At 46.2% G+C, this 17,186-nt stretch overlaps 1 protein-coding gene across 6 annotated transcripts in view; it reads left to right on the top strand.

The window, feature by feature from the left end:
* Positions 1–5,081: 5,081 nt before the first annotated feature.
* The window catches only part of LOC139278261 (tubulin polymerization-promoting protein family member 3-like), a 38,807-nt gene continuing 26,702 nt past the window's right edge, over positions 5,082–17,186 (top strand). For 2 of the 6 annotated variants that reach the window (XM_070896907.1, XM_070896909.1), the window contains exon 1: positions 6,458–6,529. In XM_070896907.1, coding sequence (XP_070753008.1) covers positions 6,498–6,529 — 32 coding nt within the window. In that variant the 5' untranslated portion in view covers positions 6,458–6,497. Of the gene's footprint in view, positions 5,164–6,457; positions 6,530–17,186 lie in introns of those variants that run through there. The other 4 variants (XM_070896910.1, XM_070896908.1, XM_070896912.1 and 1 more) reach the window with 4 other exon arrangements.

Below are 17,186 nucleotides of genomic sequence, written 5' to 3'. Positions count from 1 at the left end.
GGCGAAACTTAGGCCTTTTTTCTTTGGTGTTATTTCGGCATTATTAGTAGCGTCAAAAAACGGTACTATTCTTAAATGTGGAATTTCTAGCCCTTCCCTGAGCTGTACTTTTGACCCCATATCCTCACCATTACCAAGGCCGCCTACTTCCAACTCCATAACATCGCTCGCCTCTGCCTCTGCCTCAGCTCAAATTTGCTGCTGAAACCCTCACCCGTGCCTCTGTTGCCTCCAGATTCAGCTGTTCCAATGCTCTTGTGGCCGGTCACCCACCTTCCGTAAACTTGAGTTCATCCAAAACTCTACTGCCCATATCCTAACTCGTATGAAGTCCTGTTCATCCACCACCCCTGTGCTCACTGACCTACATTGGCTCCTGATCTGGCAACGCCTCAATTTTAACAATGTGTCACTCCTGCCAAGAACTGGAAACTGCACAGAAGCATACTGAGCACTCCAACAATCGTAAGCATGATGTTTCTGCTTTTGTAAAAATGAGCATGCTAACGGGCCCGCTCCCTTCCTGGCTTTTTCTCACCAGCCTGATCCTTTCCCAGTTTTTCTAACATGCTTGCTCCTTTCCTGGCTTTTTCCAACTAGCCCACTCCTTCCTCGCTTTTTCTTACCAGCCTGCTCCCTTCCTGGCTTTAAAAAAAATAATTTTAGCGGGCCCGCTCCCGTGACAAACTGGAAGCATGCATGCACAAAACGCTTCTGGTATGTTGCCAGTGGTCGCGTCCATTTTAAAATTCTTATCCATGATTTCAGATCCTCCATTGCTTTGCCCCTCTCTCTTTCTCGTCAACCTCTTGCAACCCTCAAGCCCTATGCGATCCTCCAATTCTGGCCTCTTTCACATCCCCGATTTTCATCGCTTCACCATTGGCAGCCGTGACTTCAGCTGCCTAGATCCTAAGCAACTTCTCCACCACTGGTGCTGGTGATAAGTCTTCCTGTATGGCTCAGACGTGGACCATATACAGTAGACAACTCAAATCGCTGGAGAAATACCACCAACGATGCCTGCGCAAGATCCTGCAAATCCCTTGGGAGGACAGACACACCAACGTCGGCGTTCTCAATCAGGCCAGCATCAAAGCACTGACCACACCCATCCAGCTCCGCTGGGCGGGCCACATTTTCCACATGCCGGACACAAGACTCCCAAAGCAAGCGCTCTACTCTGAACTCCTACATGGCAAGTGAGCCCCAGGTGGGCAGAGGAAACTTTTCAAGGACACCCTCAAAGGTTCCTTGATAAAATGCAACATCCCCACCAACACCTGGGAGTCCCTGGCCAAAGACCGCCCTAAATGGAGGAAGAGCATCCGGGAGGGCGCTGAGCACCTCTACTCTCATCGCTGAGAGCATGCAAAAAAACAAGCATGTGGAAGGAGCATACGGCAAACCAGTCTCCCCACCCACCCTTTCCTCTAACGACTGTCCCACCTGCGACAGAGACTGTAATTCCCGGATCGGACTGTTCAATTACCTGAGAACTCACTTTTGGAGTGGAAGCAAGTCTTCCTCGATTTTGAGGGACTGCCTATGATGATGAAACAATGGAATTCCCTTCCTAAATTTCTCCACCTCCTCCTCCTTTAAGATGCTTCTTAAAACCTACCTCCGTGACCACCTGCCCTAATATCTCTGTTGCTCGATGTCAAATTTTTCTCTGATTATGACCCTGTGAAGTGCCTTGGGACATTTTATTAGGTTAAAAGAAAGACTTGAAAGATTTATATAGCGCCTTTCACGACTGCCAGACGTCTCAAGCGCTTTACAGCCAATTAAGTACTTTTGGAGTATGGTCACTGTTGTAATGTGGTAAATGTTAAAGACACTATATAAATGCACGTCGTTGCCAAGGAGAAGCCATCAACTTCCACACCAGAAGTGAGGAAGGGAAAATAGAACTTTTTAAAGAGTTCTTGGACAAGACACCAATAGGCAGCAGTCAGTATGGTTTGTGCAATGGATCAAGATTTATTAAGCTTACAGCAGTAATATATTTTAACAAATGCTAACTGAACGAAAGCTTGCAGTCCTAGGTCACTGAAAACTTCTGGACTCAGTCGACGTCTTCAATCTGTTCGGTGCTACTCCAACAATTTCTGTGAGAAGGTATTCTTTGAGTATCGCTGTTTTAACCAACTTCTTAACAAAAGTTCATTTGGCCAGTGCCCCATATATGGGGCCCAAATTTCCCCAACCCCTTTTTCCGGCGCACTTATCCGAGGTGCGCCGATTTTCTGCTAAAACGGTGCCGAAATGTAACTCCTTATTCTCCCCGCTCCATGGACCGTCCTAGGGCTTGGCGTGGCAATCAGTGGGGGGCGGAGCTACAGCACTGCGCCGAAAACAGTGCCGGCAGCTGTGCGCATGCGCAGTGGAGTCCATGCGCAGTGGAGTCTATGCACATGCGCAGTAGCTCCTCGCCCTCCCAGCGCATCCCGATGCTCGCCACCCCTATCCCTGGCCGAGTGGCCTGCCACACAGGCTGGCCACTGCCTTCCCTGCCTCAACCACGCTCCACGATTGGACACCCTGAGGCATCCAATCTCCCCCTGACCTCCAACCCAGAGACCTCTGTTTCCCCCCCCCCCCCCCCACGAGACCTCTGTTCCCCCCTCCCCGAGGCCTCTGATCCTCCCCTCTCGCCGACGATCGCCTTCCCGGCCTCCCCCCTCCAGTCCTGATGCTCCTCTGGCTCCCGAATCCCAACCACCCCTCCCCTCCCCCCCCCCCCCTCCCCGGATGTTCCTTCATCCCCCGATGCTTCTCCAGCTCCTGAGTCCCGACCTCCGCCCCTGCTGGAAAAGTGTTCACATTTGGGGATGTTGGACGAGGAAAAAATTGTCTGAAATCTTCCTCGTCGGCAGCCCACTGGGTTCCCTAAGGTAGGAGTTCTATTTTTTTATGATTTACTGATTGGTTTTGGTGCTTTAGGTGCAGGGTTCCTTCTATTTTATTTGTTAATTGCTTATTACTTTTTGTGCTTTGTTTGGTGCTTGGTGGTGCTTTAAATGTAGTTACTTGCACCGATTCCTTAACTGTAAGTAAGGTCTTTCTGTGCGGACAAAAGTGGACACACATGCTGCCCTAAGTTAGTTTAGTACAACTTTTTTCTGGCCAAATTGGCATAAATGGTGTAAGTGGCTGGGAACGCCTCCTTTTAGAAAAAACTGACCTAATAAAAAACCTAACTAACTCACTTACACTGGCGCAAATTAAATAATCATAATTGAAACTAAAAAGATACACCAGAAAAATCAAGTTACACCAAAAAAAAACGGCGCAACTCATGGGGAAATTTGGGCCCATGGTCTTTAACAAAATCACTTTGTCAATTGGTTCTAATGGTCAAAATACCATTATCATTCAAACCAGAGCTAGTATCTTGGCCACTCTTGCCTCCAGTAAATTTCCATCAACCCTACTTTCTCCATGTTATCTTGTTTACAGATTCCTTCACCTCCTCGGAATCTGCCTTATTTATGCTACTTTATCCTAATTGTTAGTTTTGATTATACAGACTCCAATTTCTACTTTGTTTTAATAATGTGACCTTGATTTGCAGCTCGTGGCTCCTTGTTATTTCTGCGTACATTTGAGCAGCTTCTAACATTTTAACATTCCCATGCCCACAGAGAATCGTGGGTAAAATTGAATATATATACGAATCTCTAATACCAGTCTTTTTTACAGCCCTATCAGTGGATAGTCTTCTGCACGAGGAGGCCATTAGAAAGGGGAGAGGGAGAAAGTACAAATAACTTTTTTTACTTGGCTAAGCAATGAGCAGCTACGCCAAATAGACCAGGAAGGTCCCAGATTTGTTCTTGACGTCTGTGCTGAATTAACTGATCTCAAGCGGCAGTAAGGGCCCTACAATTTGCCTCAGTACCATTGTTTGGGTGGGAAGGCTTCTGCACTTGTTCTTCACCAAACCTTGCTGGAAATGCACGTGTGAATATCCGGTGATGACAGTTTCATGCTCGGTTTGGGTGTTCTCCCCCTGTCAACAGGGATCATTTAGGTTCGTACATGAAGAATGACCATATGGGTGAGGTACCGCAGGGCAGACAGTGCCCATGAAATTATACCTGAACTTCACGCCTTTAGGAAGGGAGGGAGGGAAAGAAATTTGCTGAGAAAGAAGAATATTAATTAGAGCTATACTTTTGTAATTCTGATTTACAATGTTAGATACTACAAACGTAGCCAGGGACTTTCTAACAATGCAATTTTTCTTGGGTCATGGTATCTGTTTCCCGAACAACACTGAATTTATAGACCAGCTGATGGGAGAAAAATAGTCCTCTTCACCCAGCTAATACAGACCTTGGTATAAACCTATCCTAGATGACAGCTGATCTCTGTGGCACACTAGTATTCATCCAGTGACAACATAAATTGAAAACAGCTTTATGAAGAGGAAAAAAGTTGAAGGTTTAAGATAATCAGCATTAGTTTGTATTTAAGATCCTCCTGTCTGCCTCCTTTAATTCTAATATAAGCAGAATGCACAGTGAAGAGCTGTGCAGTATGATTGCCATCTCACTTGTTATGCTGACTAGCTTGAATGACAGTTTGGTTGTCCTTCTAATGGTGTATAACCTGTATCCCATGACTCTCCAAGTGTACTTGATAGAAGTTTATTCTTGGAGAGATTTTTAAGGAGCTTACTTGAAACTCAACTGTTAGTAAGTTACGATGACAAAGCGATATCTCGTTGCATGCAAAATTTGATTAGCCATAGCGATGTTTACTGTGGAAAATATCAAAATGAGTACTTTTTAAATGCAGTCAAAAGTGGAAACATAAGTAATTTTAAAATTCCTTGTGCAGTCAATTTAAAAGCAAAGCATTTTTCAGAAAGGGTCTCTGAATTCTAGGAGCTGTTTTAATTTGATTTTCGCAGTTGCAGGAAAACCGGCTATTTTGAGTTTCCACATTCATCACTGAGCTGTCACCAACAAGTCAGCTGTGATGCAACTCTCCATGTGATTGAATAGTCTGCCGACACTCGCTGTTAAGCGTCACACATCAATAATAGCCATTGCATCAAGTACCAAAAGATAACCAGCTTCTTTGCAACCAAGAAGTCGAATATCTTCAGGAGAGAGAGAGAGAGGGAGGGAGTGGAGAATGCTGCTCCAGGTACTGTATACTGGCAACAGAATTTGGGGCCCAAATTTGCCCCCAGGGTTAGAACGGCGCATCTCCGTGTGGGGCGCCGACTTTTTAGAACAGAAACGGCGCCTATTATTTACTTTGGTATTCTCCCCTCCGTCTGGTCGATCCAGGTCCTTGGTGCAGCGCAGCAGAACGCATGGAGGGCGGAACCAGGTCACGGCGCTGAAAACAGTGCCGGGACCTCTGCAAATGTGTGCTAGAGTGTACGCGTATGTGTAGTAACTCCAGGCCCCAGAGGCTGTGTGGGAGGGACCCGAAGCACGCTGCCCCTAGCCCTGGCCGAATGGCTGCCAGGGCGAAGATTGGACTCTGGCCTCCTTCCCTCCTTCCCGTTTAGTCTTCGGTGGCCCGGCATCTGCATCATCGGCAGGGCCCGCTCGCCCCGCCTGAAGTCTTCAGTGCGACCCATTCAGCCTCCCTCTGCACCCTCTCCTCTTCTCCCCCGCTCCTCTCCACCCCCCCTTCCCCCGCTCCTCTTCCCCACCCCTGCCCCCCTGCTCCTCCTCCCCCCCACTCCTCCCGCCTGAAGTCTTCAGTGCGACCCATTCAGCCTCCCTCTGCTCCCTCTCCTCTTCTCCCCCGCTCCTTTCCACCCCCCTTTCCCCCGCTCCTCTTCCCCACCCCCCCCGCTCCTCCCCCCCCACTCCTTTGCTCCTTCCCCCCCCGCTCCTTTCCTCCCCCCCTCCCCCCCGCTCCTCTTCCCCCCCACCCTCTCCCCCGCTCCTCTTACCCCCACCCTCCGCTACTCTTCTCTCCCCCCCCCGCTCCCCTCTTCCCCTCCCCCCCCGCTCCCCTCTTCCCCTCCCTCCCGCTCCTCTTCCACCCCGCTCCTCCCCCCTACCCCCTTTCTCCTCCCTACCCCCTTTCTCCCCCCCCACTCTCCCCCTTCCCCCCCCTCTCTCCCTCTCCCCCCCCTCTCCCTCCCCCCCTCTCCCCCGCTCCTCTTCCCCCCCCCACCCCCCGCTACTCTTCTCCCCCACCGCTCCCCTCTCCCCCTCCCCACCGCTCCTCTTCCACCCCGCTCCTCCCCCTACCCCCTTTTCTCCCCCCCCTCTCTCCCTCTCCCCTCCCTCTCCCCCCCACCCTCTCTCCCTCTCCCCCCCCCTCTCTCCCTCTCCCCCCCCTCTCTCCCTCTACCCCCCCCTCTCCCTCTCTCCCTCTCCCCCCCCTCTCCCTTTTCTCCCCCCTCTTCCTCTCCCCCCCCCCCCTCCCTCCCCCCTAGCTCCTCCCTCCCCCTCGCTGTCAGAAACACAGAGACACTGAGCGAGAGAGAGACACTGGGGGGGTCCCGTCCCAGCATGCTGTTGGAGGGCTCCCGTTGCTGCAGTTGGTGAGTAGAAACTTCATTTTTTATTTATTGATTGATTTTTTAAAAACATTTTTAATTTTTTGATTTTATTAGTTAATTTATTGATTTATTTATTATTTATTATTGATGATGGCTCTTTATCTGTAAAAGTGAAGTGTTTAATGTTTGTAAACCCCCCCCTTCCCCCCCCCCCATCTCTCGTTCCCTACACCTGATATATAAATGTAGGCAAGATTTTTCTGAGCGTATAAAAATCTACACTTACTCCATTCTAAGTTAGTTTGGAGTAAGTTTTCACTGCCTAAACTTGCAAAACAGGCGCAAGGCCCAAACTATTCTAACTCACTAGAACTGGCGCAAACTAAATGCCGAGAATTGCAATTTCTAAGATGTTCCATTCCAAACTAGTTGCTCCAAATAAATAGGAGCAACTCGGGCCAAAACTTGAGCTCATAGTATTCTTTAGGCAATAGGGCAGTGTAATTATGTAAAACATAGAAAATAGGTGCAGTAGTAGGCCATTCTGCCCTCCGAGCCTGCACCACCATTCAATAAGATCATGGCTGATCATTCCTTCAGTACCCCTTTCCTGCTTTCTCTCCATACCCCTTGATCCCCTTAGCCGTAAGGGCCATATCTAACTCCCTCTTGAATATATCCAATGAACTGGCATCAACAACTCTCTGCGGCAGGGAATTCCACAGGTTAACAACTCTGAGTGAATAAGTTTCTCCTCATCTCAGTCCTAAATGGCCTACCCCTTATCCTAAGACTGTGTCCCCTGGTTCTGGACATCCGCAACATCAGGATCATTCTACCCGCATCTAACCTATCCCGTCCCGTCAGAATCTTATATGCTTCTGTGAGATCCCCTCTCATCCTCCTAAACTCCAATGTATAAAGGCCCAGTTGATCCTGTCAGTCCTGCCATCCCGGGAATCAGTCCGGTGAACCTTCACTGCAATCCCTCAACAGCAAGAACGTCCTTCTTCAGATTAGGAGACCAAAACTGAACACAATATTCCAGGTGAGGCCTCACCAAGGCCCTGTACAACTGCAGTAAGACCTCTCTGCTCCTATACTCAAATCCCCTAGCTATGAAGGCCAACATACCATTTGCCTTCTTCACCGCCTGCTGTACCTGCATGCCAACCTTCAATGACTGATGAATCATGACACCCAGGTCTCGCTGCACCTCCCCTTTTCCTAATCTGCCACCATTCAGATAATATTCTGCCTTTGTATTTTTGCCTCCAAAGTGGATAACCTCACATTTATCCACATTATACTGCATCTGCCATGTATTTGCCCACTCGCCTAACCTGTCCAAATCACCCTGCAGCCTCTTAGCATCCTCCTCACAGCTCACACCGCCACCCAGTTTAGTGTCATCTGCAAACTTGGAGATATTACACTCAATTCCATTATCCAAATCATAAATATACATTATAAAGAGTTGGGGTCCCAGTACTGAGCCCTGCGGCACTCCACTAGTCACTGCCTGCCATTCTGAAAAGGACCCATTTATCCGGACTCTCTGCTTCCTGTCTGCCAACCAGTTCACGTCAGTATATTACCCTCAATACCATGTGCTTTGATTTTGCACATCAATCTCTTGTGTGGGACCTTGTCAAAAGCCTTTTGAAAGTCCAAGTACACCACATCCACTGGTTCTCCCTTGTCCACTCTACTAGTTACATCCTCAAAAAATTCCAGAAGATTTGTCAAGCATGATTTCCCCTTCATAAATCCATGTTGACTTGGACCGATCCTGTCACTGCTTTCCAAATGTACTGCTATTTCATCCTTAATAATTGATTCCAACATTTTCCCCACTACTGATGTCAGGCTAACCGGTCTATAATTACCCGTTTTCTCTCTCCCTCCCTTTTTAAAAATTGGTGTTACATTAGCTACCCTCCAGTCTATAGGAACAGATCCAGAGTCGATAGACTGTTGGAAAATGATCACCAATGCATCCACTATTTCTAGGGCCACTTCCTTAAGTACTCTGGGATGCAGACTATCAGGCCCCGGGAATTTATTGGTCTTCAATCCCATCAATTTCCCTGACACAATTTCCCGCCTAATAATGATATCCTTCAATTCCTCCTCCTCACTAGACCCTCGGTCCCCTAGTACTTCCGGAAGGTTATTTGTGTCTTCCTTCGTGAAGACCGAACCAAAGTATTTGTTCAATTTGTCTGCCATTTCTTTGTTCCCCATTATAAATTCACCTGAATCCGACTGCAAGGGACCTACATTTGTCTTCACTAATCTTTTTCTCTTCACATATCTAAAGAAACTTTTGCAGTCAGTTTTTATGTTCCTGGCCAGCTTCTTCTCGTACTCTACTTTCCCCCTCTTAACTAAACCCTTTGTCCTCCTCTGCTGAATTCTAAATTTCTCCCAGTCCTCAGGTTTGTTGCTTTTTCTGGCCAATTTATATGCCTCTTCCTTGGCTTTAACACTATCCTTAATTTCCCTTGTTAGCCACGGTTGAGCCACCTTCCCCGTTTTATTTTTACTCCAGATAGGGATGTACAATTGCTGAAGTTCATCCATGTGATCTTTAAATGTTTGCCATTGCCTATCCACCAACAACTCTTTAAGTATCATTTGCCAGTCTATTCTAGCCAATTCATGCCTCAAACCATCGAAGTTACCTTTCCTTAAGTGCAGGACCCTAGTTTCTGAATTAACTGTGTCACTCTCCATCCTAATAAAGAATTCTACCTGGTCACTCTTCCCCAAGGGGTCTCGCACAACAAGATTGCTAATTAGTCCTTTCTCATTACACATCACCCCGTCTAGAATGGCCAGCTCCCTGGTTGGTTCCTCAACATATTGGTCTAGAAAACCATTCCAAAAACACTCCAGGAAATCCTCCTCCACCACATTGCTACCAGTTTGGTTAGCCCAATCAATGTGTAGATTAAAGTCACCCATGATAACTGCTGTACCTTTATTGCATGCATCCCTAATTTCTTGTTTGATGCTTTCCAACCTTACTACTACTGTTTGGTGGTCTGTACACAACTTCCACTAGCGTTTTCTGCCCGTTGGTATTCCGTAGCTCCACCCATACCGATTCCACATCATCCAAGCTAATGTCCTTTCTTACTATTGCATTAATTTCCTCTTTAACCAGCAATGCCACCCTGCCTCCTTTTCCTTTCTGTCTATCCTTCCTAAATGTTGAATACCCCTGGATGTTGAGTTCCCAGCCTTGATCACCCTGGAGCCATGTCTCCGTGATACCAATTTCATCATATCCATTAACTGCTATCTGCGCAGTTAATTCGTCCACCTTATTCCGAGGCACAGAGCCTTCAGGCTTGTCTTTCTAACACACTTTGCCCCTTTAGAATATTGCTGTAATGTGGCCCTTTTTGCTTTATGCCTTGGGTTTCTCTGCCCTCCACTTTTACTTTTCTTCTTTCTATCTTTTGCTTCTGCCCCCATTCTACTTCCCCCTGTCTCCCTGCATAGGTTACCATCCCCCTGCCATATTAGTTTAACTCCTCCCCAACAGCAGTAGCAAACATTTCTCCTAGGATATTGGTTCCAGTCCTGCCCAGGTGCAGACCGTCCGGTTTGTACTGGTCCCACCTCCCCCAGAACCGGTTCCAATGTCTCAGGAAACATTATGGAAACATTTGCTAAATAACATAGCAGAAATAACACAATATAGTCTGAGTTTAAGTTTTTAATACGGATTACAAACAGACCAAATGTCTTGTTTATTCTTAAATTGTTCCGTGTATTAGACAGTGATCATACATGAAAACCTGGAATATTATCAACCATCAAAAAAAAACCTTCGAACTGAATTCTGATGAAGCGTTATTACCAAACTTTGAAATCTGTCTTTTCTCTTTTAGATGTGAGTCGACCTGCTGTGCAGCTCAAACATGATCTGTTTTTAAAATCTTAATATTTGAGTTTGGTAATAATAGCGAACACAACACTTTGGTATGGCATTCCAGTGTCAACTATTTTAATGGAGGCAAAATAACTGGCTGATTTGATTGGTTCTGACAACCTCCAGTCCTGCCCTCCAACTAATCTGATTGGTTGCCAACGTCCATTCCCAATAACGAAAGTGATTTCTCCCCCCCCCCCCCCCCCCCCCCCACTGAAACACTGACACCTAACATGAGTTGAAATGAAGTCAGCTTGAAACACTGAGTGATGTGTGGATTCTGTTACTTCAATGCCGTCTTCAAAATTTACAGGACTTGAAGCAAATGTTTGCAGATCCGAGTTTTATTTTTATTTTGTGCATCATCATCATAGGCAGTCCCTCGGAATCGAGGAAGACTTGCTTCCACTCTTAGCATGAGTTCATAGGTGGTGTACAGTCCAATACAAGGATCACAGTCTTTGTCATAGGTGGGAAAGATAGTCGTTGAGAGAAGGGATGGGCAGGGAACCTGGTTTGTCACACGCTGCCTGCGCTTGATTTCTGCATGCTCTTGGCGAAGATACTAGAGGAGCTCAGCACCCTCCCGAATGCACTTCCACCACTTCGGGCGGTCTATGGCCAGGGACTCCCAGGTGTCAGTGGGGATGTCGCACTCTATCAGGGAGGCTTTGAGGGTGTCCTTGTAACGTTTCCTCTGCCCGCCTTTGGCTTGTTTGCCATGGACGAGTTCTGAGTAGCGCGCTTGCTTTGGGAGTCTCTTGTCTGGCATGCGAACTACGTGGCTGCAAACTACGTGGCCTGCCCAGTGGAGCTGATCAAGTGTCCGACCTCCACCAGCCTGTCCTCGCCGCACAGCACTGCCCCCCCAGACATCAAGATCCACGGCGTGGCCCTGACAACGTGGACCACTTCCCCTATCTCGGGAGCCTCCTATCAACAAGAACAGACATTGACGACCAGATCCAACATTGCCTCCAGTGCGCCATTTTGTGCACGGACTCAATGACTTCAGTTCAGTGATTTTTGGTTGTAAAATTGCATTTTATCATGCTGCTGAATCGACATGCAGAACCCAACTTGCATGTGTTTCCAGGTTTTGTGTACTTCTATGCACAGGATTCCTTCAAGAGGAAATGGCCTTACATTGTGGGAAAATACATGCATTTATATAGCACCTAATCACATTAAAACATTTCTAAGTGCTTTACACCTGGGAGGCGAGGGAGGGCACAGGTGGGTAAAAGAGATTGCAGTACCAACTAAATTTGAATTGGTAACTGGTTTATTGACCTCATTTTTCCCATAGCAAAGTACCACAGACATGATGTCCTGCTGTTAATGGGGAAAAATAAGATACTTTGAAAGCCACACGATTGGATTTGTTCAGTGGAATTTAACATGAGGAATTAGAACTTTCATAATGATCAGATTGTACACTTTTAAAGTTTAGCAGGTCCTTGCTTTGTGAACACTAGATTTGTATGTCCTTCCGTTTCCATGGTTGTAGTGTTTGAGTTTCTGCACCGCTGACTCTAACTTGCACCAGAAAGACGCTGACTGTTAAACCTGTTTACTTTAACTGAATGCTTGTTCAAGGTGAAATCATTAGTTTAGTCTGAAAGCTGTATTCTATATTAGCCATTTACAATTCTTAAAAGTTTGAGCTCAGCGTACTGTTGACTTAGCTTACATGAGATGCAGTGTCTTGCAAAGTTTATTATAATTGATAAAGGTATAGCACTGAGTGCCCACCCCTCTTAGAATATTGTCATTATTTGTATAAACTCTCTGGACTGGAATATTCCACAGCATGAGTTAATAAGCAGGTGCTTGTCCTGATTTATTTAAAATCCTAGACTGTATATGGCACCTTATGAGAATGATTAATTGGCATGAGAAGATGCAGAGGTAACAAATATAAAACTTCCCTTGATTATTTATTGAACCATTACTATATCCCTTTCTAGTAATCTCATTGACCGTTAGTGATCATGAGATCATTTTAACTGTTAAGTCACTTTCTAGAAATCTCTTTCACTACAAGTAATTATGTTGATCTTTTGAAAGATTTGTGTCACTTTTACCCATTTCATTGGCCAAATGATAGTGCATGACTGGTCGGTGGGTGTGGGGCTCTTTGACCGGTCGGTGGGTATGGAGCCCTTTGACCGGTCGGTGGGTGTGGAGCCCTTTGACCGGTCGGTGGGTGTGGAGCCCTTTGACCGGTCGGTGGGTGTGGGGCCCTTTGACCGGTCGGTGGTTGTGGGGCCCTTTGACCGGTCGGTGGGTGTGGGGCCCTTTGACCGGTCGGTGGGTGTGTGGCACTTTTGAACAAAGTATTTTTTCCGAGATCTGTGACTGGTTAGTGGGAGTAATGTAATACAAAGATGTTATCTGTTGTAATCAAGTCTTCAGCGTGTCTCAAATGCTGGGATTTAATTAGAATTATTTTACTTCAGCAAAATTATGCACAGACCTTCCAACCACACTTGTGTATTCTTGAGCATGTGCAGTTTGCAGAGTATCCTAACGTGTTAAGTCAGTTTCTGATTTGAAACAAAAAGGAGTGTCCCCTCATCCTGTGAGGATTCAAGTCTTTTTGCTTTTTTCACAAGACTTGTAACCAAACTGGAGGTTAATTTTTCAAATGTTTATTTCAGGCAAATTTCACCTGAAATGCAAAAAAATCTTTCTATAATAATCAGCTAAATAAGACTTGATTAGCAACAGCTGTGGTTTCTTTGTTTTCCTTTATAGCTGTCAACAAAAATGAGTATTTATATAGCGCCTTTCACAACCTCAGGGTGTCCCAAAATTCTTTGCAGCTAATGAAGTATTTTTGAAGTGCAGTCACTTTTGTAATGCAGGAGACATGGCAGCCAATTTGTGCACAGCAAGCTCCCACAACAGCAATGTGATAATGACCAGATAATCTGGGTTTTTTTTTAATGATATTGGTGGAAGGATAAATATTGGTCAGACAACCGGGGCGAACTCCGATGCTCCTCTTCTAAATAGTGTTCTGGGATCTTTTAAATCCACATCTTCCATGAAGGCAGACGGATCCTTGGTTTAACGTCTCATCCAAAGGACGGCACTTCCGACAGTGCAGCACTCCCTCAGTACTAGATTTTGTGCTCAAGTCTCTGGAATGAAAGAGTTGAACCCACAACCTTCTGACTCAGACGAGAGTGCTACCCACTGAGCCACAGCTGACTCCCAACTACGGATTTCTTTTTGCTCAACTGAATGGTTGAAAATTTAGTTTCAAAATGTTCTCGCAGTTATTGCTTCAAAGTTGAGCATAAAGACAAGAACTGGCTGACATAGAAGGAAAAGATGAGAGTGCCCACCCCCCCAAAAAAGGTCTCTTATCCTCAATTACTCTTTCTCCTTTCTCACAACACACATTTTCCAACTCAAGTAACTGATTCACTAAACTGTTGTTTTACAGCCGTTTTTAATGTCATAGTTAAGTTTATTACAGGGATAATAGGCATTTAGATAACACTTTATCTGGTAGATAGATCCAATTTCAGGGTCTTGTGATGAGGGCTATTCTAGAGCATATTAAACAATGATTAATCCAGCATTCCACCCTATGCATAGATCGCGTTATCTTGATACCTTAGATATCTATTTATTGGAGCCAGTGTTTAGTGTGTGAGTACAGCCTTGAAGGTTTGAATGTGGCTGGAAATTCAGTTGATCAACAAGAGTAAAAAAGCTTTCTTTTTGATACCCTGAGGACCTGTCTTTGTTCAGCAAAGTGATCATCTTAACCCACTGATGAAAGCACATGGTAACACTCTGATATCTAACCATATAGACATTTTACTTTGTTGGAATCACAGAATGGTTTCAAAACAGAAGTGGGTCATTTGGCCCATCAAGCCCGTGCTGGCTTTCGGCAAGAGCACCTCAGCTGGTCCCACTCCCCAGTCCTTTCCCCGTAGCCCTGCAAAATGTTTTCCTTTGATACTTGCTGACGATACAAAGATGGAAGGAAAAGCAATGTGTGAGGAGGACACAGAAAATCTGCAAAAGGACATAGACAGGTTAAGTGAGTAGGCAAAAATTTGGCAGATGGAGTATAATGTTGGAAAGTGTGAAGTCAGGCACTTAGGCAGAAAAAAAATCAAAGAGCAAGTTATTATTTAAATGGAGAAAGATTGTAAAGTGCTGCAGCACAGCGGGACCTGGGGTACTTGTGCATGAAACACAAAAGATTAGTATGCAGGTACAGCAAGTGATCAGAAAGACCAATGGTTTCTTGGCCTTTATTGTAAAGGGGATGGAGTATAAAAGCAGGGAAATCTTGCTACAGCTATATAAAGTATTGGTGAGGTCACACCTAGAATACTGCGTGCAGTTTTGGTTCCATATTTACGAAAGGATATACTTGCTTTGGAGGCAGGTTGACTCTGGGGATGAGGGGTTGACATATGAGGAAAGGTTGGGCCTCTACTCATTGGAATTCAGAAGAATGAGAGGTTCTTGAAAGATTATACGATTGAGGGGGCTTGACAAGGTGGATGCAGAGAGGATGTTTCCACTGATGGGGGAGACTAGAACTAGAGGGCACGATCTTAGAATAAGGGGCCGTCCATTTAAAACAGAGATGAGGAGAAATTTCTTTTCTCAGAGGGTTGTAAATCTGTGGAATTCGCTGCCTCAGAGAGCTGTGGAAGCTGGGACATTGAATAAATTTAAGACAGAAATAGACAGTTTCTTAAACAATAAGGGGTTATGGGGAGCGGGCGGGGAAGTGGAGCTGAGTCCATGATCAGATCAGCCATGATCTTATTGAATGACAGAGCAGGGTCGAGGGGCCGTATGACCTACTACTGTTCCTCTTTCTTGTGTTCTTGTGTACTTATCCAATTCCCTTTTGAAAGCCATGATTGAATCTGCCTCCACCACCCATTCAGGCAGTGCATTCCAGATCCTAAAAAAGTTTTTCTTCATGTCGCCTTTGGTTCTTTTGCTAATCACCTCAAATCTGTGATGTGAAGACATGAATTGATGGGGACAAATGGTGGGATGTTCAAGGGGTGGTTGGTTGTTTGCAGGACTGCTTTGTGTAGGGGCATTGTCGGGGGTGGTGGTGCGGGAAGAGTGACTGTTGCATGTGCCTGTGACATGGGTCCACTGGTGCAACTTAAGTGAATCGTGTATTAATAAGGACATCCCTGGCAGCAATGTGAGCAGCTGGAGGTTTATTGCCCTCATCACCTTCCTCCACCACGTCTTTCTCCTCTTCCTCCTCCCCCTCACAATAGTCCAAAGAGGATTTGAGCTCTTCACCTTGTTCCTTCTACAGTTCGCCTCTGCTGCTGCCCTCTCTGCTGTTCCCTTCTCTGCAGCTCCCCTCCCTGGGTTGGAGCTGGCTTCCTGATGCGCTGTCATTTTCCCCGGATGTAATTCCCCACCTGTAGCCAAATCCAAAAGCTCCAGCATGTTAACATTCCCTCTTGGTGTCTGTAAAGTGACTGCCAGGACCACTCGGCTCCAGTCTTATTACAGCCTTGCTCCAAACATGGAGAAAAGAGCTGAATTCCAGAGATGAGGTGAGAGTGACTGCCCTTGACATCACAGCAGTATTTGACCAAGTGTGGCACCAAGGAACCCTAGTAAAACTGAAATCAATGGGAATCGGGGGGGAAAATTCTCCACTGGCTGGAGTCATACCTAGCATAAAGGAAGGTGGTTGTCTGAGCTCAATCATCTCAACCCCAGGACATCATTGCAGGAGTCCGTCAGGGCAATGTCCTAGGCTCAACTGTCTTTAGCTGCTACATCAATGACCTTCCCTGCATCATATGGTCAGAAGTGGGAATGTTCTCTAATTGTTGTAGTGTTCAGTTCCACTCACAGTTCCTCAGATAAAGAAGCAGTCCATGTCTACATGCAGAATGGCCTGAACAACATCCATACATGGGCTGATAAGTGGCAAGTAACATTCGCGCCGCACAAGTGCCAGGCAATGACTATCTCCAACAAGCGAGAGTCTAACCACCGCCACTTGACATTCAACAGCTTTACCATCACCGAATCACCCACCATTAATATCCTGAGGGGTCACCATTGACCAGAAACTTAACTGGACCAACCACATAAATACCATGCCAATAAGAGCAGATTAGAGGCTGAGTATTCTGCAGCGAGTGTCTCACCTCCTGACTCCCCAAAGCCTTTCCACCATCTACAAGCACAGGTCAGGAGTGTGATGGAATACTCTCCACTTGCCTGGATGAGTGCAGCTCCAACAACACTTAAGAAACTCAATGCAGGCCAAAGCAGCCCACTTGATTGGCACCCCATCCACCGCCTTAAACATTCACTCCCTCCATCACTGGTGCACCGTGGCTGCAGTGTGTACCACCTACAAGATGCATTGCAACAACTCACCAAGGCTTCTTCGGCAGTACCTCCCAAACCCACGACCTCTACCACCTAGAAGGAAGGGCAGCAGGCACATGGAAACAACATCACCTGCAAGTTCCCCTCCAAGTTACACATCATCCTGACTTGGAAATATATTGCCGTTCCTTCATTGTCACCGGGTCAAAATCCTGAAACTCGTTCCCTAACAGCGCTGTGGGAGTACCTTCACCACACTGACTGACAGTTCAAGAAGGCGGCTCACCACCACCTTCTCAAAGGCTAGTAGGGATGGGCAATAAATGCTGGCCTTACCAGCGATGCCCACATCCCATAAATGAATTTTTAAAAAATCATTGCACTTGT

This window comes from Pristiophorus japonicus, chromosome 13 (genome assembly GCF_044704955.1).
Source record: "Pristiophorus japonicus isolate sPriJap1 chromosome 13, sPriJap1.hap1, whole genome shotgun sequence".
NCBI lineage: Eukaryota > Metazoa > Chordata > Chondrichthyes > Pristiophoridae > Pristiophorus > Pristiophorus japonicus.
The sequence above is the reverse complement of the archived record's forward strand: the minus strand, read 5'-3'. Positions and strand labels throughout refer to the sequence as shown.